Source organism: Cheilinus undulatus, linkage group 24 (genome assembly GCF_018320785.1).
Source record: "Cheilinus undulatus linkage group 24, ASM1832078v1, whole genome shotgun sequence".
Taxonomy (NCBI): Eukaryota; Metazoa; Chordata; class Actinopteri; order Labriformes; family Labridae; genus Cheilinus; species Cheilinus undulatus.
The window spans coordinates 505,820-533,201 of record NC_054888.1 but is presented as its reverse complement, the minus strand read 5'-3'; the positions used below and the strand labels follow the sequence as shown (position 1 = coordinate 533,201).

The window sequence follows — 27,382 nt, the reverse complement described above, 5'->3', positions numbered from 1 at the left end:
TCACCCAGACTCGCTCTGACTCACCTAGACTCACTCAGACTCACTCAGATTCACTCTGACTCACTTTGACTCGCTCAGATTCGCTCTGACTCACTCTGACTCACTCTGACTCGCTCAGATTCGCTCTGACTCACTCTGACTCACTCTGACTCGCTCAGATTTGCTCTGACTCACTCTGACTCACTCTGACTCGCTCAGATTCGCTCTGACTCACTCTGACTCACTCTGACTCGCTCAGATTCGCTCTGACTCACTCTGACTCACTCTGACTCACTCAGATTCACTCTGACTCACTTTGACTCGCTCAGATTCGCTCAGACTCACCCAGACTCGCTCTGACTCACCTAGACTCACTCAGACTCACTCAGATTCACTCTGACTCACTTTGACTCGCTCAGATTCGCTCTGACTCACTCTGATTCACTCTGACTCACTTTGACTCGCTCAGATTCGCTCAGACTCACTCTGACTCACTCAGACTTGCTCTGACTTGCTTGGACTCGTTTTGACTCGATGAATGGTAGTGATATGTTGCGGCCTCTCTGTAGTGCAGTCTTTGGGCAGACAGCGCCCCTTGTGTCAGCTGTTATGCTAATAGAATTAAATATTAAACCAGAGCATCAATGGGGTCTTCAGGTTGTTTTGTTGTTTTTTTTCAGTAAACTCCGTCCACCTGGCGTGGCATCCAGAGGAAATCTAACGCCCCAGTGGCGTTGGGGGTCACTGCTGGGCGAGCAGGGCGCTCCGGTTGGCCTTCATCTTATCAAGTCGTTTGGCGAGGTGGACGTTACTGAGCTCTAACTCATCGATCCGATCCAACGCTGAGCGGAGCTGAAAGAACAAATATATTTAAAAATCTATGATTAAGAACTCGTTAGAGGACCGGGGACCTGTTAGTCTAGTTTAGAGATTTCAATCATCTAAACGTGTAAAAAGTCCTGAGTTTTGGCATGTGCATCAGGTCTGCGGAAAAATTTGATATTTCATTGGACTCCACTAAAAATGTTGGGACTCGCCTCGATAGCGCCCCCTAACAGTTTTCAAAGTTAAAGCCCCTCCTTTGACTTTGAAAGTCTATGTGCTGATGCGGTTTGGGGAGATCTACAAAAACTCCTCTTGGGTCCCTCCCCTGTCTCCAACAGGAAATCTGCCATTTTGAAGGAGTTAGCAACATTAGGTATTTTTTTGGCCATAGCTAGGGGTCGTTTGAAGACAAACTCCTCCCACAGCGTTCATCCAACCAAGCTGAGTTTTGGTAAACTGCTGAATGAGCAAAAGCTATTCAGCTTCTGTTAAAAACTCAGAGGGCGTGGCCATGGCAGCTCATGACATTTAGGCATCATTCCATGTCATAAAAAAAAATCACATTTATTACAACATTAGCCAAATCCTGCAGAAATTTGCTCACACAGCTCCCAAGACACTGACCTTGGGATGGCCCTTAGAGGTTAAACGTCTACAAGAAAAGGCGTGGCCATGGGGATTTTTTGTTTGCCTTGAAACAGGAAGTAGTTAATTTTATATGCTTAACATTCTTTCACAGCCATGAAACTTGGAGGAAAAATTCCCTTTGAGAGCCTGACTGAAGCTGGGGGTGTGGCCTATTGGCTCAGTGGTGCCCCCTAGAAAATGTTTAAAAATCTGCCCCAACACCACAGACAACCAAACATTAGAAATTCTGCACACATACAACAGGACCTACTCAGGTCACCAAACCAACAGGAAGTCTGACTTCCTCTGATCCTCTTCAGATCTGCTGCTGCTTCAGGCCTGCAGACTGAACCAGAAATACTGAACTTTTATTAAGACAAAGCAATATTTCTATGACGTGTCAAGTACACTGTTTCACGTTGGCTGTAACACAGGCGACAATTTTAGATGTTGTGTCTCTAAAACCATGAATTCAGTGGCTCTGCCACCAAACCCCGAGGTGTGTGAAGGTGTGAGGGCCTGATCAGTGCTGCTGGCAGCCGGACTTCATATTAACTCTATATCTATACAGTGTTAACAAATGTATCAGACCAGCTGTCATCTCTGTCTCAGAGACCATCCAGCATCATGAAGTGCTTTAATGCGGACTCTTTCATTTTCAGTCAGCTCTCCACGTTTGACCATTTTGAACAGGAATGAGGAATTTCAAACTGAATTCACCCAAATCTGAGCCGGCTCACTGGGCTTCTCTGAGAAGTCAGAAATGAATCAAGCATAACATTCAACCACTAAAACTCATTTTTCTCTTCAGGAATGACAGTAAATAACTATAATCTGACACATTCATCAGAAATATTAATCTGCTTTACTATTTTTTCAGTTTTTTTGCAAATCAGTAAATTTGAAAATTCATGGATAACAATAATAATTCTATTTTAGCATTAAAAATATCATTTGGGTTAAAGAGCTTCTACATATTGGTGTATTAACCATTGCAGAAACATAAAAAAAAATGATGGTGGGCACGCTGGTGGTTAAGGCGCGTGGCATGTATGCAAGCAACCCAGGTTCGATTCCGGCCCGTGGCACTATCTCCTGCATGTCTCTCCCTGCTCTCTTCCCTGTTTCCGACTCTATCCACTGTCCTATCCAATAAAGGCAACAAGGCCAAAAATTAATCTTAAAAAAAAAATGATGTTGGTAATTACCAATGCTGTTAATTTAGGGCAGCTGTGGCAGAAACCTGACTGTGGTTAGGGTTAGGGTGGGCTAATACATTTGTTAAGACCTGTACCTTCAACCAGACCACACCAGACTGGAGACAGAACCAATACTAGAGCATTCAACCTCACTAATAGCTAAGTACGGTGGCCCTAATGGTACAAACTTTGACATAGTTCCTCACAGACTTCTTTAATTCTCTTGTTTCATGAAAAGTTTTTGTGATTGACCTTCAGGGCCACCGTAGATCAAAACAGAAGATGAATCTAGAACAGTCCGTCACCTCTCTCTGCAGTTTTCTCTTCTCCACTTTCAGCTCATCTTCGATCTTTTCTGCGTTCTCTGACGCCGACTTGTAGCGAGCCACCTGGCCTTCAAGTCTTATCACCTGAGAACAAACAGACAAACAAACAAACAAACAAGTTAACATACAGACAGATAAACAAGTAAACAGACAAATCAACAAACAGATGGACAAACAAACAAATAAACAAACAGACAAAAAGACAAACGTCCAGGTAAATACAGTGTTTTGTTCTCAATCTAAAATAAAGACTTTATTTTGAAATTCTACTTCACAGACTCACGTTTTGCTCCAGCGTGGTCACTTCCTGTTCAGATTTGACCAGTTTGAACTTTAAGTCGCTGATCTGTCGGTTGGCGTCTCCTGAAAAAAACGTGTCCATGACAAGGGAGAGTAAACAACAACAATAATACACAAACAAAGATGGCAAAAACAGAAAATGGTCTCACTCTGGAGGTCGAGCAGGTGAGCGTCCACGCCGTTCTCCAGGCCGTCACCGTCAGGATTCTGAACGCCATCTGAGCCGTTCCTCTGATCCAGCTGAGACTTCAACAGCCTCACCTGAAACATTCAACAGAAAACTTTATTTAAAAAACCTTCAAAGACAAATTAAATTTAGATGTTAATAAAAGACAGAAAGCTCACCTGATCCTGTAAACTCTCTCTCTCCTCAAACAGCTTCTTCAGCCGCAACTCTGGAACAATAACAACAACAACAACAGGTCAATAACAACAACAACAACAACAACAGGTCAATAACAACAACAACAACAGGTCAATAACAACAACAACAAAAACAACAGGTCAGTTACAACAACAACTAAAACGACAGGTCAGTAACAACAACAACAGTTACAACAGGTCAGTAACGACAGTTACAACAACAACAATAACAACAGGTCAATAACAACAACAACAAAACAACAAAAACAACAGGTCAAAAACAACAACAACAACAACAGGTCAATAACAACAACAACTAAAACGACAGGTCAATAACAACAATAACTAAAACAACAGTTACAACAACAACAACAAAAACAGGTCAATAACAACAACAACAAAAACAACAGGTCAATAACAACAACAACAAAAACAACAGGTCAGTTACAACAACAACTAAAACGACAGGTCAGTAACAACAACAACAGTTACAACAGGTCAGTAATGACAGTTACAACAACAACAACAGGTCAATAACAACAACAACAAAACAACAAAAACAACAGGTCAAAAACAACAACAACTAAAACGACAGGTCAATAACAACAATAACTAAAACAACAGTTACAACAACAACAACAAAAACAGGTCAATAACAACAACAACAACAACAGGTCAATAACAACAACAACTAAAACAACAGGTCAATAACAACTAAAACTAAAACGACAGGTCAATAACAACAACAACTAAAACAACAGTTATAACAACAACAAAAACAGGTCAATAACAACAACGACAGCAACAACAAGTCAATAACAACAACAACAACAACAACAGGTCAATAACAACAACAACAACAACAACAGGTCGATAACAACAACAACAGGTCAATAACAACAACAACAACAACAACAGGTCAATAACAACAACAACAACAGGTCAATAACAACAACAACAACAAATGACAGGTCAGTTACAACAACAACTAAAACAACAGGTCAATAACAACAACTAAAACGACAGGTCAGTTACAACAACAACTAAAACAACAGGTCAGTTACAACAACAACTAAAATGACAGGTCAGTTACAACAACAACTAAAAGAACAGGTCAATAACAACAACTAAAACGACAGGTCAGTTACAACAACAACTAAAATGACAGGTCAATAACAACAACATACGACAGGTCAGTTACAACAACAACTAAAATGACAGGTCAGTTACAACAACAACTAAAACAACAGGTCAATAACAACAACTAAAACGACAGGTCAGTTACAACAACAACTAAAATGACAGGTCAATAACAACAACAAACGACAGGTCAGTTACAACAACAACTACAACAACAGGTCAATAACAACAACAACAACAACAACAGGTCAATAACAACAACAACAACAGGTCAATAACAACAACAACAAAAACAACAGGTCAGTTACAACAACAACTAAAACGACAGGTCAGTAACAACAACAACAGTTACAACAGGTCAGTAACGACAGTTACAACAACAACAATAACAACAGGTCAATAACAACAACAACAAAACAACAAAAACAACAGGTCAAAAACAACAACAACAACAACAGGTCAATAACAACAACAACTAAAACGACAGGTCAATAACAACAATAACTAAAACAACAGTTACAACAACAACAACAAAAACAGGTCAATAACAACAACAACAAAAACAACAGGTCAATAACAACAACAACAAAAACAACAGGTCAGTTACAACAACAACTAAAACGACAGGTCAGTAACAACAACAACAGTTACAACAGGTCAGTAATGACAGTTACAACAACAACAACAGGTCAATAACAACAACAACAAAACAACAAAAACAACAGGTCAAAAACAACAACAACTAAAACGACAGGTCAATAACAACAATAACTAAAACAACAGTTACAACAACAACAACAAAAACAGGTCAATAACAACAACAACAACAACAACAACAGGTCAATAACAACAACAACTAAAACAACAGGTCAATAACAACTAAAACTAAAACGACAGGTCAATAACAACAACAACTAAAACAACAGTTATAACAACAACAAAAACAGGTCAATAACAACAACGACAGCAACAACAAGTCAATAACAACAACAACAACAACAACAGGTCAATAACAACAACAACAACAACAACAGGTCGATAACAACAACAACAGGTCAATAACAACAACAACAACAACAACAGGTCAATAACAACAACAACAAATGACAGGTCAGTTACAACAACAACTAAAACAACAGGTCAATAACAACAACTAAAACGACAGGTCAGTTACAACAACAACTAAAACAACAGGTCAGTTACAACAACAACTAAAATGACAGGTCAGTTACAACAACAACTAAAAGAACAGGTCAATAACAACAACTAAAACGACAGGTCAGTTACAACAACAACTAAAACAACAGGTCAGTTACAACAACAACTAAAATGACAGGTCAGTTACAACAACAACTAAAAGAACAGGTCAATAACAACAACTAAAACGACAGGTCAGTTACAACAACAACTAAAATGACAGGTCAATAACAACAACATACGACAGGTCAGTTACAACAACAACTAAAATGACAGGTCAGTTACAACAACAACTAAAACAACAGGTCAATAACAACAACTAAAACGACAGGTCAGTTACAACAACAACTAAAATGACAGGTCAATAACAACAACAAACGACAGGTCAGTTACAACAACAACTACAACAACAGGTCAATAACAACAACTAAAACGACAGGTCAGTTACAACAACAACAACAACAACAGGTCAATAACAACAACAACAAAAACGACAGGTCAATAACAACAACAACAATAACAACAACAGGTCAATAACAACAACAACAACAACAACAGGTCAATAACAACAACAACAACAACAGGTCAATAACAACAACAACTAAAATGAAATGTCAGTTACAACAACAACAACAGGTCAATAACAAAAACAACAACAAACGACAGGTCAGTTACAACAACAACTAAAACGACAGGTCAATAACAACAACAACTAAAGCGACAGTTACAACAACAACAACAACAAAAAAAGGTCAATAACAACAACAACAAAAACAACGGGTCAATAACAACAACAATAACAACAACAGGTCAATAACAACAACAACTAAAACGACAGTTACAACAACAACAACAACAAAAACAGGTCAATAACAACAACGACAGGTCAAATACAACAACAACAACAACAACAACAACAACAAGTCAATTACAACAACAACAACAACAACAGGTCAATAACAACAACAACAACAACAACAGGTCAATGACAAAACAACAACAACAACAGGTCAATAACAACAACAACAACAGGTTAATAACAACAACAACTAAAACGACATGTCAGTTACAACAACAACAACAACAACAGGTCAATAAAAACAACAACAACAACAACAGGTCAATAACAAAAACAACAACAAGAGGTCAATAACAACAACGACTACAACGACAGGTCAATAACAACAACAACAACAACAACAGGTCAATAACAACAACAACTAAAACGACAGGTCAGTTACAACAACAACAACAGGTCAATGACAACAACAACAACAACAACAGGTCAATGACAAAACAACAACAAGTCAGTAACAAAACAACAACAACAACAGGTCAATAACAACAACAACAACAGGTCAATAACAACAACAACAAAAACAACAGGTCGGTTACAACAACAACAACAACAACAGGTCAATACAAACAACAACAACAACAACAGGTCAATAACAACAACAACAACAGGTCAATAACAAAAACAACAACAGGTCGATAACAAAAACAACAACAAAAACAACAGGTCAATAACAACAACAACTAAAACGACAGGTCAGTAAAAACAACAACAAAAACAACAACAGGTCAATGACAACAACAACAACAACAGGTCAATGAAAACAACAACAACAACAACAGGTCAATGACAACAACAACAACAACAGGTCAATGACAAAAACAACAACAACAACAACAACAGGTCAATGACAAAAACAAAACAACAACAGGTCAATATCAACAACAACAAAAACGACAGGTCAATAACAACAACAACAACAGGTCAATAACAACAACAACTAAAACAACAGGTCAATAACAACAACAACAACAGGTCAATAACAACAACAGGTCAATAACAACAACAACAACAACAACAGGTCAATGACAAAAACAACAACAACAACAGGTCAATAACAACAACAACAACAAACGACAGGTCAGTAACAACAAGAACAACAACAACAACAACAACAACAGGTCCATGACAACAACAACAACAACAGGTCAATAACAACAACAACAACAGGTCAATAACAACAACAACCAAAACGACAGGTCAGTCACAACAACAACAACATCAACAGGTCAATGAAAACAACAACAACAACAGGTCAATGAAAAAAACAACAACAGGTCAATGACAACAACAACAACAACAACAACAGGTCAGTGACAAAAACAACAACAACAGGTCAACACCAACAACAACAAAAACGACAGGTCAGTTACAACAACAACAACAAGTCAATAACAACAACAACAACAGGTCAATAACAACAACAAAAACTACAGGTCAATAACAACAACAACAATAACGACAGGTCAGTAACAACAACAACAACAGGTCAATGACAACAAGGACAAAAAAGACAGGTCAGTAACAACAACAACAACAAGTCAATAACAACAAAAACAAAAACGACAGGTCAATAACAACAACAACAACAACAGGTCAATGACAACAACAACAAAAACTACAGGTCAGTCACAACAACAACAAAAACAACGGGTCAATAACAACAACAATAACAACAACAGGTCAATAACAACAACAACAACAACAGGTCAATAACAACAACAACTAAAACGACAGGTCAATAACAACAACAACTAAAACAACAGTTACAACAACAACAACAAAAACAGGTCAATAACAACAACAACAACAACAACAACAGGTCAATAACAACAACAACTAAAACAACAGGTCAATAACAACAACAACTAAAACGACAGTTACAACAACAACAACAACAAAAACAGGTCAATAACAACAACGACAGGTCAAATACAACAACAACAACAACAACAACAGGTCAATTACAACAACAACAACAACAGGTCAATAACAACAACAACAACAACAGGTCAATAACAACAACAACAATAACAGATCAATAACAACAACAACAACAACAGGTCAATAACAACAACAATAACAACAACAACAGGTCAATAACAACAACAACTAAAACGACAGGTCAGTTACAACAACAACAACAGGTCAATGACAAAACAACAACAACAACATCCACAAGTCAGTAACAAAACAACAACAGGTCAATAACAACAACAACAACAGGTTAATAACAACAACAACTAAAACGACATGTCAGTTACAACAACAACAACAACAACAGGTCAATAAAAACAACAACAACAGGTCAATAACAACAACAACAACAACAAGAGGTCAATAACAACAACGACTAAAACGACAGGTCAATAACAACAACAACAACAGGTCAATAACAACAACAACTAAAACGACAGGTCAATGACAACAACAACAACAACAACAACAACAGGTCAATGACAACAACAACAACAACAACAACAGGTCAATGACAAAACAACAACAAGTCAGTAACAAAACAACAACAACAACAGGTCAATTACAACAACAACAACAGGTCAATAACAACAACAACAAAAACAACAGGTCAGTTACAACAACAACAACAACAACAGGTCAATAAAAACAACAACAACAACAACAGGTCAATAACAACAACAACAAAAGGGCAATAACAAAAACAACAACAGGTCAATAACAAAAAAAACAACAAAAACAACAGGTCAATAAAACAACAACTAAAACGACAGGTCAGTAACAACAACAACAAAAACAACAACAGGTCAATGACAACAACAACAACAACAGGTCAATGAAATCAACAACAACAACAACAGGTCAATGACAACAACAACAACAACAGGTCAATGACAAAAACAACAACAACAACAACAACAGGTCAATGACAAAAACAACAACAACAACAGGTCAATACCAACAACAACAAAAACGACAGGTCAATAACAACAACAACAACAGGTCAATAACAACAACAACAGGTCAATAACAACAACAGGTAAATAACAACAACAGGTCAATAACAACAACAAAAACAGGTCAATGACAAAAACAACAACAACAACAGGTCAATGACAACAACAACAACAAACGACAGGTCAGTAACAACAAGAACAACAAGAACAACAACAACAGGTCAATGACAACAACAACAACAACAGGTCAATAACAACAACAACCACAGGTCAATAACAACAACAACCAAAACGACAGGTCAGTAACAACAACAACAACAACAACAGGTCAATGACAACAACAACAACAACAACAGGTCAATGAAAAAAACAACAACAACAGGTCAACACCAACAACAACAAAAACGACAGGTCAGTTACAACAACAACAACAACAACAGGTCAATAACAACAACAACAACAGGTCAATAACAACAACAACAAAAACGACAGGTCAGTGACAACAACAACTACAACAACAGGTTAATAACAACAACAACAACAGGTCAATGACAAAAACAACAACAACAACAGGTCAATAACAACAACAACAAAAACGACAGGTCAGTTACAACAACAACAACAGGTCAATAACAGCAACAACAAAAAAGACAGGTCAGTAACAACAACAACAACAACAGGTCAATAACAACAACACCAAAAACGACAGGTCAGTTACAACAACAACAACAGGTCAATAACAGCAACAACAAAAAAGACAGGTCAATAACAACAACAACAACAACAGGTCAATGACAACAACAACAACAACAACAACAACAGGTCAGTAACAACAACAACAACAAGTCAATAACAACAACAACAAAAACGACAGGTCAGTAACAACAACAACAAAAACTACAGGTCAATAACAACAACAACAAAAACGACATGTCAGTTACAACAACAACAACAACAACAGGTCAATAAAAACAACAACAACAACAACAGGTCAATAACAACAACAACAACAAGTCAATAACAACAAAAACAAAAACGACAGGTCAGTAACAACAACAACAACAACAACAACAGGTCAATGACAACAACAACAACAGGTCAGTGACAACAACAACAAAAACTACAGGTCAGTCACAACAACAACAGGTCAATTACAACAACAAAAACGACAGGTCAGTAACAACAACAACAACAACAACAGGGCAATAACAGCAACAACAAAAAAGACAGGTCAGTTACAACAACAACAACAGGTCAATGACAACAAGGACAAAAAAGACAGGTCAGTAACAACAACAACAACAAGTCAATAACAACAAAAACAAAAACGACAGGTCAATAACAACAACAACAGGTCAATGACAACAACAACAAAAACTACAGGTCAGTCACAACAACAACAGCAATAACAGGTCAATAACAACAACAAAAACGACAGGTCAGTAACAACAACAACAAGAAGTCAATAACAACAACAACGACAGGTCAGTTACAACAACAACAACAGGTCAATAACAACAACAAAAAAAACAACAGGTCAGTAACAACAACAACAACAACAACAACGACAGGTCAATAACAAAAACAACAAAAACGACAGGTCAGTAACAACAACAACAGGTCGATAACAACAACAACAGTTCAACATCAACAAGAACAGCAAGAGGTCAATAACAACAACAACAACAACAAAGAATGGTCAGTAACAACAACAAAAACAAAAGGTCAATAACAACAACAAAAACAACAACAACAACAGACAAAACAACGACAGGTCAATAACAACAACAACAGGTTACCAGTAACGACAAGTCAGCAACAACTACAACCAGAACAACAGGTCAATAACAACAAAAACGACAGGTCAGGAACAACAACAACAACAACAGGTGCTCTCTGTCCCTGCTTTCTCCTCCTCCATCCCCCTCATTCTGCTCTCTGTCCCTGCTTTCTCCTCCTCCATCCTCCTCATCTTGCTCTCTGTCCCTGCTTTCTCCTCCTCCATCATCCTCATCTTGCTCTCTGTCCCTGCTTCTTCTCCTCCATCATCATCCTCATCTTGCTCTCTGTCCCTGCTTTCTTCTCCTCCATCATCCTCATCTTGCTCTCTGTCCCTGCTTTCTCCCCCTCCATCATCATCATCCTCATCTTGCTCTCTGTCCCTGCTTTCTCCTTGACCATCCTCCTCATCTTGCTCTCTGTCCCTGCTTTCTTCTCCTCCACCATCCTCCTCATCTTGCTCTCTGTCCCTGCTTTCTCCTTCACCATCCTCCTCATCTTGCTCTCTGTCCCTGCTTTCTCCTCCTCCATCCTCCTCATCTTGCTCTCTGTCCCTGCTGTCTTCTCCTCTATCATCATCCTCATCTTGCTCTCTGTCCCTGCTTTCTCCTCCTCCATCCTCCTCATCTTGCTCTCTGTCCCTGCTTTCTCCTTCACCATCCTCCTCATCTTGCTCTCTGTCCCTGCTTTCTCCCCCTCCATCATCCTCATCTTGCTCTCTGTCCCTGCTGTCTTCTCCTCTATCATCATCCTCATCTTGCTCTCTGTCCCTGCTTTCTCCTCCTCCATCCTCCTCATCTTGCTCTCTGTCCCTGCTTTCTCCTCCTCCATCCTCCTCATCTTGCTCTCTGTCCCTGCTTTCTCCTCCTCCATCCTCCTCATCTTGCTCTCTGTCCCTGCTTTCTCCTCCTCCATCCTCCTCATCTTGCTCTCTGTCCCTGCTTTCTCCTCCTGCTCTCTGTCCCTGCTTTCTCCTCCTCCATCCTCCTCATCTTGCTCTCTGTCCCTGCTTTCTTCTCCTCCACCATCATCCTCATCTTGCTCTCTGTCCCTGCTTTCTCCTCCTCCATCCTCCTCATCTTGCTCTCTGTCCCTGCTTTCTTCTCCTCCACCATCATCCTCATCTTGCTCTCTGTCCCTGCTTCTTCTCCTCCATCATCATCCTCATCTTGCTCTCTGTCCCTGCTTTCTTCTCCTCCATCATCCTCATCTTGCTCTCTGTCCCTGCTTTCTCCACCTCCATCATCATCATCCTCATCTTGCTCTCTGTCCCTGCTTTCTCCTTGACCATCCTCCTCATCTTGCTCTCTGTCCCTGCTTTCTTCTCCTCCACCATCCTCCTCATCTTGCTCTCTGTCCCTGCTTTCTCCTTCACCATCCTCCTCATCTTGCTCTCTGTCCCTGCTTTCTCCTCCTCCATCCTCCTCATCTTGCTCTCTGTCCCTGCTTTCTTCTCCTCCACCATCATCCTCATCTTGCTCTCTGTCCCTGCTGTCTTCTCCTCTATCATCATCCTCATCTTGCTCTCTGTCCCTGCTTTCTTCTCCTCCATCATCCTCATCTTGCTCTCTGTCCCTGCTTTCTCCTCCTCCATCCTCCTCATCTTGCTCTCTGTCCCTGCTTTCTCCTCCTCCATCCTCCTCATCTTGCTCTCTGTCCCTGCTTTCTCCTCCTCCATCCTCCTCATCTTGCTCTCTGTCCCTGCTTTCTCCTCCTGCTCTCTGTCCCTGCTTCTTCTCCTCCATCATCATCCTCATCTTGCTCTCTGTCCCTGCTTTCTTCTCCTCCATCATCCTCATCTTGCTCTCTGTCCCTGCTTTCTCCCCCTCCATCATCATCATCCTCATCTTGCTCTCTGTCCCTGCTTTCTCCTTGACCATCCTCCTCATCTTGCTCTCTGTCCCTGCTTTCTTCTCCTCCACCATCCTCCTCATCTTGCTCTCTGTCCCTGCTTTCTCCTTCACCATCCTCCTCATCTTGCTCTCTGTCCCTGCTTTCTCCTCCTCCATCCTCCTCATCTTGCTCTCTGTCCCTGCTTTCTTCTCCTCCACCATCATCCTCATCTTGCTCTCTGTCCCTGCTTTCTCCTCCTCTATCATCATCTTCATCTTGATCTCTGCCCCTGCTTTCTCCTCCTCCATCATCTTCATCTTGATCTCTGTCCCTGCTTTCTCCTCCTCCATCATCTTCATCTTGATCTCTGTCCCTGCTTTCTCCTCCTCCATTATCCTCATCTTGATGTCTGTCCCCGCTTCCTCCTCCTCCATCATCTTCATCTTGATCTCTGTCCCTGCTTTCTCCTCCTCCATCATCTTCATCTTGATCTCTGTCCCTGCCTTCTCCTCCTTCATCATCTTCATCTTGATCTCTGTCCCTGCTTTCTCCTCCTCCATTATCCTCATCTTGATCTCTGTCCCTGCTTTCTCCTCCTCCATCCTCCTCATCTTGCTCTCTGTCCCTGCTTTCTTCTCCTCCACCATCATCCTCATCTTGCTCTCTGTCCCTGCTGTCTTCTCCTCCATCATCATCCTCATCTTGCTCTCTGTCCCTGCTTTCTCCTCCTCCATCCTCCTCATCTTGCTCTCTGTCCCTGCTTTCTCCTCCTCCATCATCCTCATCTTGCTCTCTGTTCCTGCTTTCTCCCCCTCCATCATCCTCATCTTGCTCTCTGTCCCTGCTTTCTCCTTCTCCTCCATCATCCTCGTCATCTTGCTCTCTGTCCCTGCTTTCTCCTCCTCCATCATCATCCTCATCTTGCTCTCTGTCCCTGCTTTCTCCCCCTCCATCATCCTCATCTTGCTCTCTGTCCCTGCTTTCTCCCCCTCCATCATCCTCATCTTGCTCTCTGTTCCTGCTTTCTCCCCCTCCATCATCCTCATCTTGCTCTCTGTCCCTGCTTTCTTCTCCTCCATCATCATCCTCATCTTGCTCTCTGTCCCTGCTTTCTCCCCCTCCATCATCCTCATCTTGCTCTCTGTCCCTGCTTTCTCCCCCTCCATCATCCTCATCTTGCTCTTTGTCCCTGCTTTCTCCCCCTCCATCATCCTCATCTAGCTCTCTGTTCCTGCTTTCTCTCCCTCCATCCTCCTCATCTTGCTCTCTGTTCCTGCTTTCTTCTCCTCCGTCACCAGAATCAGACAAAAACTATTTGATTTTTTTCCTCCAGGTTCCCATTCCTTTGATAATAAAAAAATAAATCAAGCTCATTCTTCAGACTCAGGTTCTTCTCTATGTGTCATATAAATGTTTTACTCGGGGCATTATTGAAGAAGTGTGATACAGAAAAATCAAACTCAAAAACATCATCACCAAAATTCATTTACTTCACTACACTGTGAAAAAACATCAATCATCAAACTAATGATAAAATCATCACTATGGCAACAAACACATTTCATATAAACAATCATTAATCTCTGATTTACTTCCTGTACCGCCAAAATAAAACTCATTCCACAGCTAAAACTGTCCTCTAGTTAACGTTCTGATTTCACGATCTAGTTCTATGACAGCGTACAGTCTGATCTGGGTTTCCTGCTCTCTGATTGGATGTCAACCTTGTTGACATTGTCAGTATCTGTTTCTGGTTGCTGTGTTGCTGGTTGCTGTGTTGCTGATTGCTGTGTTGCCGGTTGCTGAGTTGCCGGTTGCTGTGTTGCCGGTTGCTGTGTTGTCGGTTGCTGTGTTGCCGGTTGCTGTGTTGTCGGTTGCTGTGTTGCCAGTTGCTGATCCACCTCTTCCACTTCCTCACAGCTGTCGACGTCTGTTATCTCATCAGAGCGTCGTTCCTCGTCGGGTCTTCGTCTTTCATGAAGCTCTAATGCGAACTCTGGGAGAACGGTCACTGTGACCTCTGCAGCGTATTCTTCTAGAAGCCGTCTGAACGTTGACCTCTGACCTCTGCTCTGATGGTGAGTCAGGACTGTCTTAGCTCTGTGGACCATCGCTCTTTGTTTGTTTGTTTCTCTTACCATCAGGAAACTCGATGAGTCAACTGGACAGCAACCTGCAACAGACTGTGGAGATGACGGACTGACACCCACCCTACAGGGTTCTGTTGGTGCTTCTGTTGGTTCTTCTGTAGGTTCTTTTGGTTCATCTGTTGGTTCTTCTGTAGGTTCTTTTGGTTCTTCTGTTGGTTCTGTTGGTTCTTCTGTTCGTTCTGTTGGTTCTTCTGTTGGTTCTGTTGGTTCTTCTGTAGGTTCTTTTGGTTCATCTGTTGGTTCTTCTGTTGGTTCTGTTGGTTCTTCTGTTGGTTCTGTTGGTTCTTCTGTAGGTTCTTTTGGTTCTTCTGTAGGTTTTTCTGTTGCTTCCTGCTCCCTTGAAGACTTTTGATCTCCCATCTGATTGTCCTGTTGGCCCACAAAGACCTCCGAGACGTGAAAGGGAGACACTCCATCTATCCTTTTAGACTCCAAGTGCTGTTGTCGACTTCCTGATGATTGGACAATTATTCCTGGGTCAGTCTCAGGATGGACATAATCCTCCTGATAGTGGTTGTCATGATCAGTTGGATCCTCCTGATGCTTGGCTTTATCCTCCTGATCCTCAGTGTCCTCCAGGTCCTCAGTGTCCTCCTGATTCTTGGCATCCTCCTGATCCTCAGTGTCCTCCAGGTCCTCAGTGTCCTCCTGATCCTCAGTGTCCTCCAGGTCCTCAGTGTCCTCCAGGTCCTCAGTGTCCTCCTGATCCTCAGTGTCCTCCAGGTCCTCAGTGTCCTCCAGGTCCTCAGTGTCCTCCTGATGCTTGGCATCCTCCTGATCCTCAGTGTCCTCCAGGTCCTCAGTGTCCTCCTGATCCTCAGTGTCCTCCTGATGCTTGGCATCCTCCTGATCCTCAGTGTCCTCCAGGTCCTCAGTGTCCTCCTGATCCTCAGTGTCCTCCTGATCCTCAGTGTCCTCCTGATTCTTGGCATCCTCCTGATCCTCAGTGTCCTCCTGATCCTCAGTGTTCTCCTGATTCTTGGCATCCTCCTGATCCTCAGTGTCCTCCAGGTCCTCAGTGTCCTCCTGATCCTCAGTGTCCTCCAGACCTTCAGTGTATGCCTGGTCTTTGGAGTCCCTCTGATTCTCTGCCTCTTCTGTTAGGTTTTTTGGTGTTTTCTTTAAACCTGAGACCATCCAGAGAACACATCCTGAGTCTTTGGACGTCTCAGATTTCAGACGGCTTAAAAACTCTTCAATCAGCTTCTGGATTGTCGCCTCCAAAGGTGGGTGGTCCTCAGAAGACCCTGGAGTATCTTGTCCTGCTGTTCTTCTCTGGTTCTCTGTTGATCCAGACTGTTCTCCACACCTCCTCTCCTCAGAGCCCAGGCCGTCAGATTCACACCCACTGAACTTGACCGTCAACCTTTTGTCTCCATGATGGCGTCTTCCTGACCTCACCGGTCTCTCCCAGTTCCCACCTTCATCATCATGCCGCCCTCTGTCTGTCTGTGGACTCGGCTCAGTGGTCTCTGCAGACGCTCCGGGTTGAGTCCCGTCGTGGCGGTCTGCGAGTACGTACTGAATGACACGTCCCCCGGCGATGTTTTCACAGTGACTTCCTGATGCTCGGTCTGTTCTTGGTTTAAAATTCTTTTTTATTTCTTTCTGACATCTTTTCTTCACTGACCCCGTCTTCTTTTCTGAAACCTCTCCATGGTTCTGCTTCCTGCTGGTCGTGGCGTCTCTGTAGACGTTGTCTAGCGTCTGTAACCGCAGATCATTTTTTAAAACAGCTGATTTATTTTGTTTCAGTAAACCACCATCGTTCTCACGCCGCTCGGTCTTCATGTCGACGCGCTCATCTCCCTCCTGATGCTCTCCTGGAACATTTCCTGAGAGATGGCGAAGGAGCAGCGAGCACAGCGAGGATTAGAGATGATTTCACGAAGAGAATTTAACAGTGACCATAATCCCCACGGCAGTGACGCGTTAGAATGAGAACAGATGTAACTAAGGCCAACACGCCATTAAAATCATTAAGTTAGTATAAAAAGCTTTAAAAGCGTGAATCTAAAATTAAACAGAAACACAGATTATAAAGATCTACCTGATCTATCTCTCAACACTCCTCATCATTACACCCTAAGTCTGTCTGTCCCTTTAAATGAGCCACTCTATAAGGATCATGCACCTGTGGGATGAGCAGCAGAGCTGAGGACAGGGTTGGTCCATGAAGAACGCTCCAGATCCTCTCTGCCAATGCCAACCATGTGTGGAGCTTCTGGTCCCCCCAGGTCCTGGTGACCATGATGAGGAGGAGCCAGACTGGTGACCAGCATAAGGAGGAGGAGCCAGACTGGTGACCAGCATAAGGGGGCGTAGCTAGACTGGTGACCATGAGGAGGAGGAGGAGTCAGACTGGTGACCGGTATAAGGGGGAGGAGCTAGGCTGGTGACCAGCATGAGGGGGAGGAGCCAGGCTGGTGTGGCTGTGATTGGTTCTTCCACTGAGGCTCCTGTTTTGTTAATGAAATCGTTAAATCACTGATCTGTTTTGTTAATTCAGACTTCGATCCACCAATCAAAAGTCAGTGGTAGAATCAGCTGTTTGGACCAACCACATCCTCAGCTCTGCTGCTCATCCCACACATGGATGATCCTCACAGAGTGACTCCATATAAAGGGAAGTGAACAGGCTTTACTAAAATACTGACAGGAAGCGTTGTTTCAACAGAAATAACCCGCCGACGCTCCTTTACTGAGGAAATGTGCAAACATGATAACATCTGTGGTAGGCTTTGATTTAAATAAAGTTTTAAAGAACTTTATTTTCCCTGACCCTGAGAAAACGAGGTTACCTGCACGCTCATTCTTACCCAACATGCTTGTTCTGCCATCATGTGATGACTCCTGGGCCAATCGGGAAGCAGAGTCCGTGGTGACATCATTCTCATCCTCCCCTGCTCCCGCGTCCCCATTGGCCGAGGGCTCTGGGGAGACGAAGACGCCATGTTTCTGTGAAAGAAGAAATCCAACCAATCTGTGATCAGCAACCACCGTTACTTTACAGAGAACCAATCAGAGATCGCTATGTTGATAGTTGATGACATCACACAGGAAGTGACCTAACTGCGAAGACTCGTATACCTTCAACAGGTCAGTGAGGCGAACGACCTCGAGCTCGAGACGATCACGATCGATCCGAACAATGTCAGAGACCTCACAGTGGCGCTCTAACGCCTGACAAGGACGAACGAGGAGGGGGAGAGAGAGAGAGAGAGAGAGAGGTGGAGCAAAGGAGTTTAGCACTTAGACAGACAGGAAGTGGAACAGGAAACACCTGACAGATCGTGTCATACCACCATCTTCTTCTCCTTCCACTGCAGCGCCTCCTGCAGGTCAGACACCTCCTGACGGTACGAGCTGCTCCTTAGACGGAGCTCAGAAACCTCCTGAAGGAGGAGCAGAAGAGGAGGAGGAGGAGGAAGAGTTAGCATGTTAGCATGATGTGAGGAAGGATGAAACAGAAAAGTTTGAGTGTAAAGAGAATTAGTAAAGAAAGAGTTAGACATTCGTAAAGGCCCTGTGAACATTTTTATCGGCCAAAGATTGTGAAAATATTCTGTAAACATCCCGTGAAGACTTCATAGCAGGAACGTTTGCATTTTGCCTTATACTTTCTAGAGACTTCCTAAAGGCGTTAAGATTGCATTAAAATTCTGTAAGAACTTTGTAAAGATTTCTGTAAACGGTTTCTAAAGACTTGTAAACACATAAACATTGTATTGTTACTCTGTAAACACGTTTATACACTGTAAACGGTCTGTGAAGACTTTAAGGTGCTTAGATTGCGTTTATTTATTGTAAATTGTTTGTAAAGACTTTGTGAAGGCATTTTGATTTGATTATTAAGTTTGTGAAGGTCCAGATTGAGTTAAGATAGTGTTTATATTTAGTAAACAGTTAAAAGAAATTTATAAACATTTAAGTTGGGTCAAAACTGCTTTAAAAATGAGTAAAAGTATTTGGATTGTGTTTATATTCAGTAAAAAGTTTCTAATGCTGCGTAAATGTATTTTGATTGTGGCGATGATCTGGCAAGAGTTTGCAAAGAATCATTAACATGTTGATGATGCGAACGAACTGAACATTTGTAAAAGTGTGAGGATTCTGTTACATTCTGTTGAGTTGCAGCACAGTTGTAGTGTAGGTGTAAATGTAGTGTAGTTGTAAAATTTTTTATTTATAGTTGTAAATGTTGTAGTGTACATGTAAACATTGTAGTGTATTGTAAACGTTGTAGTGTAGTTGTAAATGTTGTAGTGTAGTTGTAAAGGTTATAGTGTAGTTGTAAATGTTGTAGTGTAGTTGTAAACATTGTAGTCTAGTTGTACATGTTGTAGTCTAGTTGTAAACGTTGTAGTGTAGTTGTAAACATTGTAGTCTAGTTGTACATGTTGTAGTCTAGTTGTAAACGTTGTAGTGTAATTGTAAACGTTGTACTTATTGTTGTAAATGTTTTAGTGTAGTTGTAAACATTGTAGTCTATTTGTAAATGTTGTAGTGTAGTTGTAAATGTTGTAGTGTAGTTGTAAACATTGTAGTCTAGGTGTAAATGTTGTAGTGTAGTTGTAAACGTTGTAGTCTAGTTGTAAATGTTATAGTGTAGTTGTGAACGTTGTAGTGTAGTTGTAAACGTTGTAGTCTAGTTGTACATGTTGTAGTCTAGTTGTAAACGTTGTAGTGTAGTTGTAAATGTTGTAGTGAAGTTGTAAACATTGTAGTGTATTTGTAAATGTTGTAGTGTAGTTGTAAACGTTGTAGTCTAGTTGTACATGTTGTAGTGAAGTTGTAAACATTGTAGTGTAGTTGTAAACATTGTAGTGTAGTTGTAAATTCTGTAGTGTAGTTGTAAATGTTGTACCTATTGTTTTAAATGTTGTAGTGTAGTTGTAAATGTTGTAGTCTAGTTGTAAATGTTGTAGTGTAGTTGTAAACGTTGTAGTCTAGTTGTAAATGTTGTAGTGTAGTTGTAAATGTTGTAGTGAAGTTGTAAACGTTGTAGTGTAGTTGTAAATGTTGTAGTTTAGTTGTAAACGTTGTAGTCTAGTTGTAAATGTTGTAGTTTAGTTGTAAACGTTGTAGTCTAGTTGTAAATGTTGTAGTGTAGTTGTAAACGTTGTAGTCTAGTTGTAAACATTGTAGTGTAGTTGTAAATGTTGTAGTGTAGTTGTAAATGTTGTAGTGTAGATGTAAACCTTGTACTTATTGTTGTAAATGTTGAAGTGTAGTTGTAAAGGTTGTAGTCTAGTTGTAAATGTTGTAGTGTAGTTGTAAATGTTGTAGTGTAGTTGTAAATGTTGTAGTCTAGTTGTAAATGTTGTAGTGAAGTTGTAAACGTTGTAGTGTAGTTGTAAATGTTGTAGTGTAGTTGTAAATGTTGTAGTCTAGTTGTAAACGTTGTAGTCTAGTTGTAACAGTGTAGTGTAGTTGTAAATATTGTAGTGTATATGTAAACATTGTAGTGTAGTTGTAAATGTTGTAGTCTAGTTGTAAATTCTGTAGTGTAGTTGTAAATGTTGTACCTATTGTTGTAAATGTTGCAGTGTAGTTGTAAACGTTGTAGTCTAGTTGTAAATGTTGTAATGTAGTTGTAAACGTTGTAGTGTAGTTGTAAATGTTGTAGTGTAGTTGTAAATGTTGTAGTGTAGATGTAAACCTTGTACTTATTGTTGTAAATGTTGTAGTGTAGTTGTAAAGGTTGAAGTCTAGTTGAAAATGTTGTAGTGTAGTTGTAAAAGTTGTAGTCTAGTTGTAAATGTTGTAGTGAAGTTGTAAACATTGTAGTGTAGTTGTAAATGTTGTAGTCTAGTTGTAAATTCTGTAGTGTAGTTGTAAATGTTGTACCTATTGTTGTAAATGTTGTAGTGTAGTTGTAAATGTTGTAGTCTAGTTGTAAACGTTGTAGTCTAGTTGTAAATGTTGTAGTGAATTTGTAAACATTGTAGTGTAGTTGTAAATGTTGTAGTCTAGTTGTAAATTCTGTAGTGTAGTTGTTAATGTTGTACTTAATGTTGTTAATGTAGTGTAGTTGTAAATGTTGTAGTCTAGTTGTAAATTCTGTAGTGTAGTTGTTAATGTTGTACTTAATGTTGTTAATGTAGTGTAGTTGTAAATGTTGTAGTCTAGTTGTAAATGTTGTAGTGTAGTTGTAAATGTTGTAGTGTAGATGTAAACCTTGTACTTATTGTTGTAAATGTTGTAGTGTAGTTGTAAAGGTTGAAGTCTAGTTGAAAATGTTGTAGTGTAGTTGTAAAAGTTGTAGTCTAGTTGTAACTGTTGTAGTGAAGTTGTAAACATTGTAGTGTAGTTGTAAATGTTGTAGTCTAGTTGTAAATTCTGTAGTGTAGTTGTAAATGTTGTACCTATTGTTGTAAATGTTGTAGTGTAGTTGTAAATATTGTAGTCTAGTTGTAAACATTGTAGTCTAGTTGTAAATGTTGTAGTGAATTTGTAAACATTGTAGTGTAGTTGTAAATGTTGTAGTCTAGTTGTAAATTCTGTAGTGTAGTTGTTAATGTTGTACTTAATGTTGTTAATGTAGTGTAGTTGTAAATGTTGTAGTCTAGTTGTAAATTCTGTAGTGTAGTTGTTAATGTTGTACTTAATGTTGTTGATGTAGTGTAGTTGTAAATGTTGTAGTCTAGTTGTAAATGTTGTAGTGTAGTTGTAAACGTTGTAGTCTAGTTGTAAACGTTGTAGTCTAGTTGTAAACATTGTAGTGTATATGTAAACACTGTAGTGTAGTTGTAAATGTTGTAGTCTAGTTGTAAACATTGTAGTGTAGTTGTTAACGTTGTAGTTTAGTTGTACATGTTGTAGTGTAGTTGTAAACATTGTAGTCTAATTGTAAATGTTGTAGTGTAGTTGTAAACATTGTAGTCTAGTTGTAAATGTTGTTGTGTAGTTGTAAACATTGTAGTGTAGTTGTAAACGTTGTAGTCTAGTTGTACATGTTGTAGTGTAGTTGTATACGTTGTAGTTTAGTTGTAAACGTTGTAGTCTAGTTGTAAATGTTGTAGTGTAGTTGTAAACGTTGTAGTCTAGTTGTTAACATTGTAGTGTAGTTGTAAATGTTGTAGTGTAGTTGTAAATGTTGTAGTGTAGATGTAAACCTTGTACTTATTGTTGTAAATGTTGAAGTGTAGTTGTAAAGGTTGTAGTCTAGTTGTAAATGTTGTAGTGTAGTTGTAAACGTTGTAGTCTAGTTGTAAATGCTTTAGTGAAGTTGTAAACATTGTAGTGTAGTTGTAAATGTTGTAGTCTAGTTGTAAATTCTGTAGTGTAGTTGTAAATGTTGTAGTCTAGTTGTAAATTTTGTAGTGTAGTTGTAAACGTTGTAGTCTAGTTGTACATGTTGTAGTGTAGTTGTAAACATTGTAGTCTAATTGTAAATGTTGTAGTGTAGTTGTATACGTTGTAGTGTAGTTGTAAATGTTGTAGTCTAGTTGTAAATGTTGTAGTCTAGTTGTAAATGTTGTAGTGTAGATGTAAACCTTGTACTTATTGTTGTAAATGTTGTAGTGTAGTTGTAAATGTTGTAGTGTAGTTGTAAACCTTGTACCCATTGTTGTAAATGTTGTAGTGTAGTTGTAAATGTTGTAGTCTAGTTGTAAATGCTTTAGTGAAGTTGTAAACATTGTAGTGTAGTTGTAAATGTTGTAGTCTAGTTGTAAATTCTGTAGTGTAATTGTAAATGTTGTACCTATTGTTGTAAATGTTGTAGTCTAGTTGTAAAAATTGTAGTGTATATGTAAACATTGTAGTGTAGTTGTAAATGTGGTAGTCTAGTTGTAAACATTGTAGTCTAATTGTAAATGTTGTAGTGTAGTTGTATACGTTGTAGTGTAGTTGTAAACGTTGTAGTCTAGTTGTACATGTTGTAGTCTAGTTGTAAATGTTGTAGTCTAGTTGTAAATGTTGTAGTGTAGTTGTAAATGTTGTAGTGTAGATGTAAACCTTGTACCTATTGTTGTAAATGTTGTAGTGTAGTTGTAAAGGTTGTAGTCTAGTTGTAAATGTTGTAGTGTAGTTGTAAACGTTGTAGTCTAGTTGTAAATGCTGTAGTGAAGTTGTAAATGTTGTACCTATTGTTGTAAATGTTGTAGTGTAGTTGTAAATGTTGTAGTCTAGTTGTAAATTCTGTAGTGTAGTTGTAAATGTTGTACCTATTGTTGTAAATGTTGTAGTCTAGTTGTAAATGTTGTAGTGTAGTTGTAAACGTTGTAGTCTAGTTGTAAACATTGTAGTCTAGTTGTAAACATTGTAGTGTATATGTAAACATTGTAGTGTAGTTGTAAATGTTGTAGTCTAGTTGTAAATGTTGTAGTGTAGTTGTATACGTTGTAGTGTATTTGTAAATATTGTAGTGTAGTTGTAAATGTTGTAGTGTAGTTGTAAACATTGTAGTCTAGTTGTAAATGTTGTTGTGTAGTTGTAAACATTGTAGTGTAGTTGTAAAGGTTGTAGTGTAGTTGTAAATGTTGTTGTGTAGTTGTAAACATTGTAGTCTAGTTGTAAATGTTGTTGTGTAGTTGTAAACATTGTAGTGTAGTTGTAAAAGTTGTAGTCTAGTTGTACATGTTGTAGTGTAGTTGTATACGTTGTAGTTTAGTTGTAAACGTTGTAGTCTAGTTGTAAATGTTGAAGTGTATTGTAAACGTTGTAGTCTAGTTGTAAACATTGTAGTGTAGTTGTAAATGTTGTAGTGTAGTTGTAAATGTTGTAGTGTAGTTGTAAATGTTGTAGTCTAGTTGTAAACATTGTAGTGTAGTTGTAAATGTTGTAGTCTAGTTGTAAATTCTGTAGTGTAGTTGTAAATGTTGTAGTCTAGTTGTAAATTCTGTAGTGTAGTTGTAAATGTTGTACCTATTGTTGTAAATGTTGTAGTGTAGTTGTAAATGTTGTAGTCTAGTTGTAAATGTTGTAGTGTAGTTGTAAATGTTGTAGTGTAGTTGTAAACGTTGTAGTCTAGATGTACATGTTGTAGTGTAGTTGTAAACATTGTAGTCTAATTGTAAATGTTGTAGTGTAGTTGTATACGTTGTAGTGTAGTTGTAAATGTTGTAGTGTAGTTGTAAATGTTGTAGTGTAGTTGTAAACATTGTAGTCTAGTTGTAAATGTTGTTGTGTAGTTGTAAACATTGTAGTGTAGTTGTAAACGTTGTAGTCTAGTTGTACATGTTGTAGTGTAGTTGTATACGTTGTAGTTTAGTTGTAAACGTTGTAGTCTAGTTGTAAACATTGTAGTGTAGTTGTAAATGTTGTAGTGTAGTTGTAAATGTTGTAGTGTAGATGTAAACCTTGTACTTATTGTTGTAAATGTTGTAGTGTAGTTGTAAAGGTTGTAGTCTAGTTGTAAATGTTGCAGTGTAGTTGTAAACGTTGTAGTCTAGTTGTAAATGCTTTAGTGAAGTTGTAAACATTGTAGTGTAGTTGTAAATGTTGTAGTCTAGTTGTAAATTCTGTAGTGTAGTTGTAAATGTTGTAGTCTAGTTGTAAATGTTGTAGTGTAGTTGTAAACGTTGTAGTCTAGTTGTACATGTTGTAGTGTAGTTGTAAACATTGTAGTCTAATTGTAAATGTTGTAGTGTAGTTGTATACGTTGTAGTGTAGTTGTAAACGTTGTAGTCTAGTTGTACATGTTGTAGTCTAGTTGTAAATGTTGTAGTCTAGTTGTAAATGTTGTAGTGTAGTTGTAAATATTGTAGTGTAGATGTAAACCTTGTACCTATTGTTGTAAATGTTGTAGTGTAGTTGTAAACGTTGTAGTCTAGTTGTAAATGCTTTAGTGAAGTTGTAAACATTGTAGTGTAGTTGTAAATGTTGTAGTCTAGTTGTAAATTCTGTAGTGAAGTTGTAACTGTTGTACCTATTGTTGTAAATGTTGTAGTCTAGTTGTAAACATTGAAGTGTATATGTAAACATTGTAGTGTAGTTGTAAATGTGGTAGTCTAGTTGTAAACATTGTAGTGTAGTTTTTAACGTTGTAGTTTAGTTGTACATGTTGTAGTGTAGTTGTAAACATTGTAGTCTAATTGTAAATATTGTAGTGTAGTTGTATACGTTGTAGTGTAGTTGTAAACGTTGTAGTCTAGTTGTACATGTTGTAGTCTAGTTGTAAATGTTGTAGTCTAGTTGTAAATGTTGTAGTGTAGTTGTAAATGTTGTAGTGTAGATGTAAACCTTGTACCTATTGTTGTAAATGTTGTAGTGTAGTTGTAAAGGTTGTAGTCCAGTTGTTAATGTTGTAGTGTAGTTGTAAACGTTGTAGTCTAGTTGTAAATGCTGTAGTGAAGTTGTAAATGTTGTACCTATTGTTGTAAATGTTGTAGTGTAGTTGTAAATGTTGTAGTCTAGTTGTAAATGTTGTAGTGTAGTTGTAAACGTTGTAGTGTAGTTGTAAATGTGGTAGTCTAGTTGTAAACATTTTAGTGTAGTTGTTAACGTTGTAGTGTAGTTGTACATGTTGTAGTGTAGTTGTAAACATTGTAGTCTAATTGTAAATGTTGTAGTGTAGTTGTATACGTTGTAGTGTAGTTGTTAACGTTGTAGTCTAGTTGTAAATGTTGTAGTCTAGTTGTAAATGTTGTAGTGTAGTTGTAAACATTGTAGTCTAGTTGTAAATGTTGTAGTGTAGTTGTAAACGTTGTAGTCTAGTTGTAAATTCTGTAGTGTAGTTGTTAATGTTGTACTTATTGTTGTAAATGTTGTAGTGTAGTTGTAAATGTTGTAGTGTAGTTGTAAATGTTGTAGTGTAATTGTAAACGTTGTAGTCTAGTTGTAAATGTTGTAGTGTAGTTGTATACATTGTAGTGTAGTTGTAAACGTTGTAGTCTAGTTGTAAATTCTGTAGTGTAGTTGTAAATGTTGCACTTATTGTTGTAAATGTTGTAGTCTAGTTGTAAATGTTGTAGTCTAGTTGTAAACATTGTAGTCTAGTTGTAAATGTTGTAGTGTAGTTGTAAACGTTGTAGTCTAGTTGTAAATGTTGTAGTTTAGTTGTAAAAGTTGTAGTCTAGTTGTAAATGTTGTAGTGTAGTTGTAAACGTTGAAGTGTAGATGTAAACATAGTCTAGTTGTAAACGTTGTAGTGTAGTTGTAAACATTGAAGTGTAGATGTAAATGTTGTAGTGTAGTTGTAAACATTGAAGTGTAGATGTAAATGTAGTCTAGTTGTTAATGTTGTAGTGTAGTTGTAAACATTGAAGTGTAGATGTGAATGTTGTAGTGTAGTTGTAAACATTGAAGTGTAGATGTAAATGTTGTAGTGTAGTTGTAAACATTGAAGTGTAGATGTAAATGTAGTCTAGTTGTTAATGTTGTAGTGTAGTTGTAAACATTGAAGTGTAGATGTAAATGTTGTAGTGTAGTTGTAAACATTGAAGTGTAGATGTAAATGTTGTAGTGTAGTTGTAAACATTGAAGTGTAGATGTAAATGTAGTCTAGTTGTTAATGTTGTAGTGTAGTTGTAAACATTGAAGTGTAGATGTAAATGTAGTCTAGTTGTTAATGTTGTAGTGTAGTTGTAAAGGTTGTAGTCTAGTTGTAAATGTTGTAGTGTAGTTGTAAATGTTGTAGTCTAGTTGTAAATGCTGTAGTGAAGTTGTAAACATTGTAGTGTAGTTGTAAATGTTGTAGTCTAGTTGTAAACATTGAAGTGTAGATGTAAATGTAGTCTAGTTGTTAATGTTGTAGTGTAGTTGTAAAGGTTGTAGTCTAGTTGTAAATGTTGTAGTGTAGTTGTAAATGTTGTAGTGTAGTTGTAAATGCTGTAGTGAAGTTGTAAACATTGTAGTGTAGTTGTAAATGTTGTAGTCTAGTTGTAAATTCTGTAGTGTAGTTGTAAATGTTGTACCTATTGTTGTAAAT

The 27,382-nt window shown here is 38.7% G+C and overlaps 1 protein-coding gene across 6 annotated transcripts in view; it reads right to left on the bottom strand.

The window, feature by feature from the left end:
* Positions 1 to 208: 208 nt before the first annotated feature.
* The window catches only part of lrrfip1b (leucine rich repeat (in FLII) interacting protein 1b), a 67,969-nt gene continuing 40,795 nt past the window's right edge, over positions 209 to 27,382 (bottom strand). For 4 of the 6 annotated variants that reach the window (XM_041782073.1, XM_041782074.1, XM_041782075.1 and 1 more), the window contains 8 exons: positions 18,810 to 18,902; positions 18,598 to 18,690; positions 18,327 to 18,465; positions 3,602 to 3,651; positions 3,406 to 3,517; positions 3,240 to 3,319; positions 2,936 to 3,040; positions 209 to 831 (listed from right to left, as the gene is read on the bottom strand). In XM_041782073.1, the coding sequence (XP_041638007.1) occupies positions 721 to 831; positions 2,936 to 3,040; positions 3,240 to 3,319; positions 3,406 to 3,517; positions 3,602 to 3,651; positions 18,327 to 18,465; positions 18,598 to 18,690; positions 18,810 to 18,902 (783 nt within the window). In that variant the 3' untranslated portion in view covers positions 209 to 720. The remainder of the gene's footprint in view (positions 832 to 2,935; positions 3,041 to 3,239; positions 3,320 to 3,405; positions 3,518 to 3,601; positions 3,652 to 18,326; positions 18,466 to 18,597; positions 18,691 to 18,809; positions 18,903 to 27,382) is intronic. The other 2 variants (XM_041782076.1, XM_041782078.1) reach the window with 1 other exon arrangement.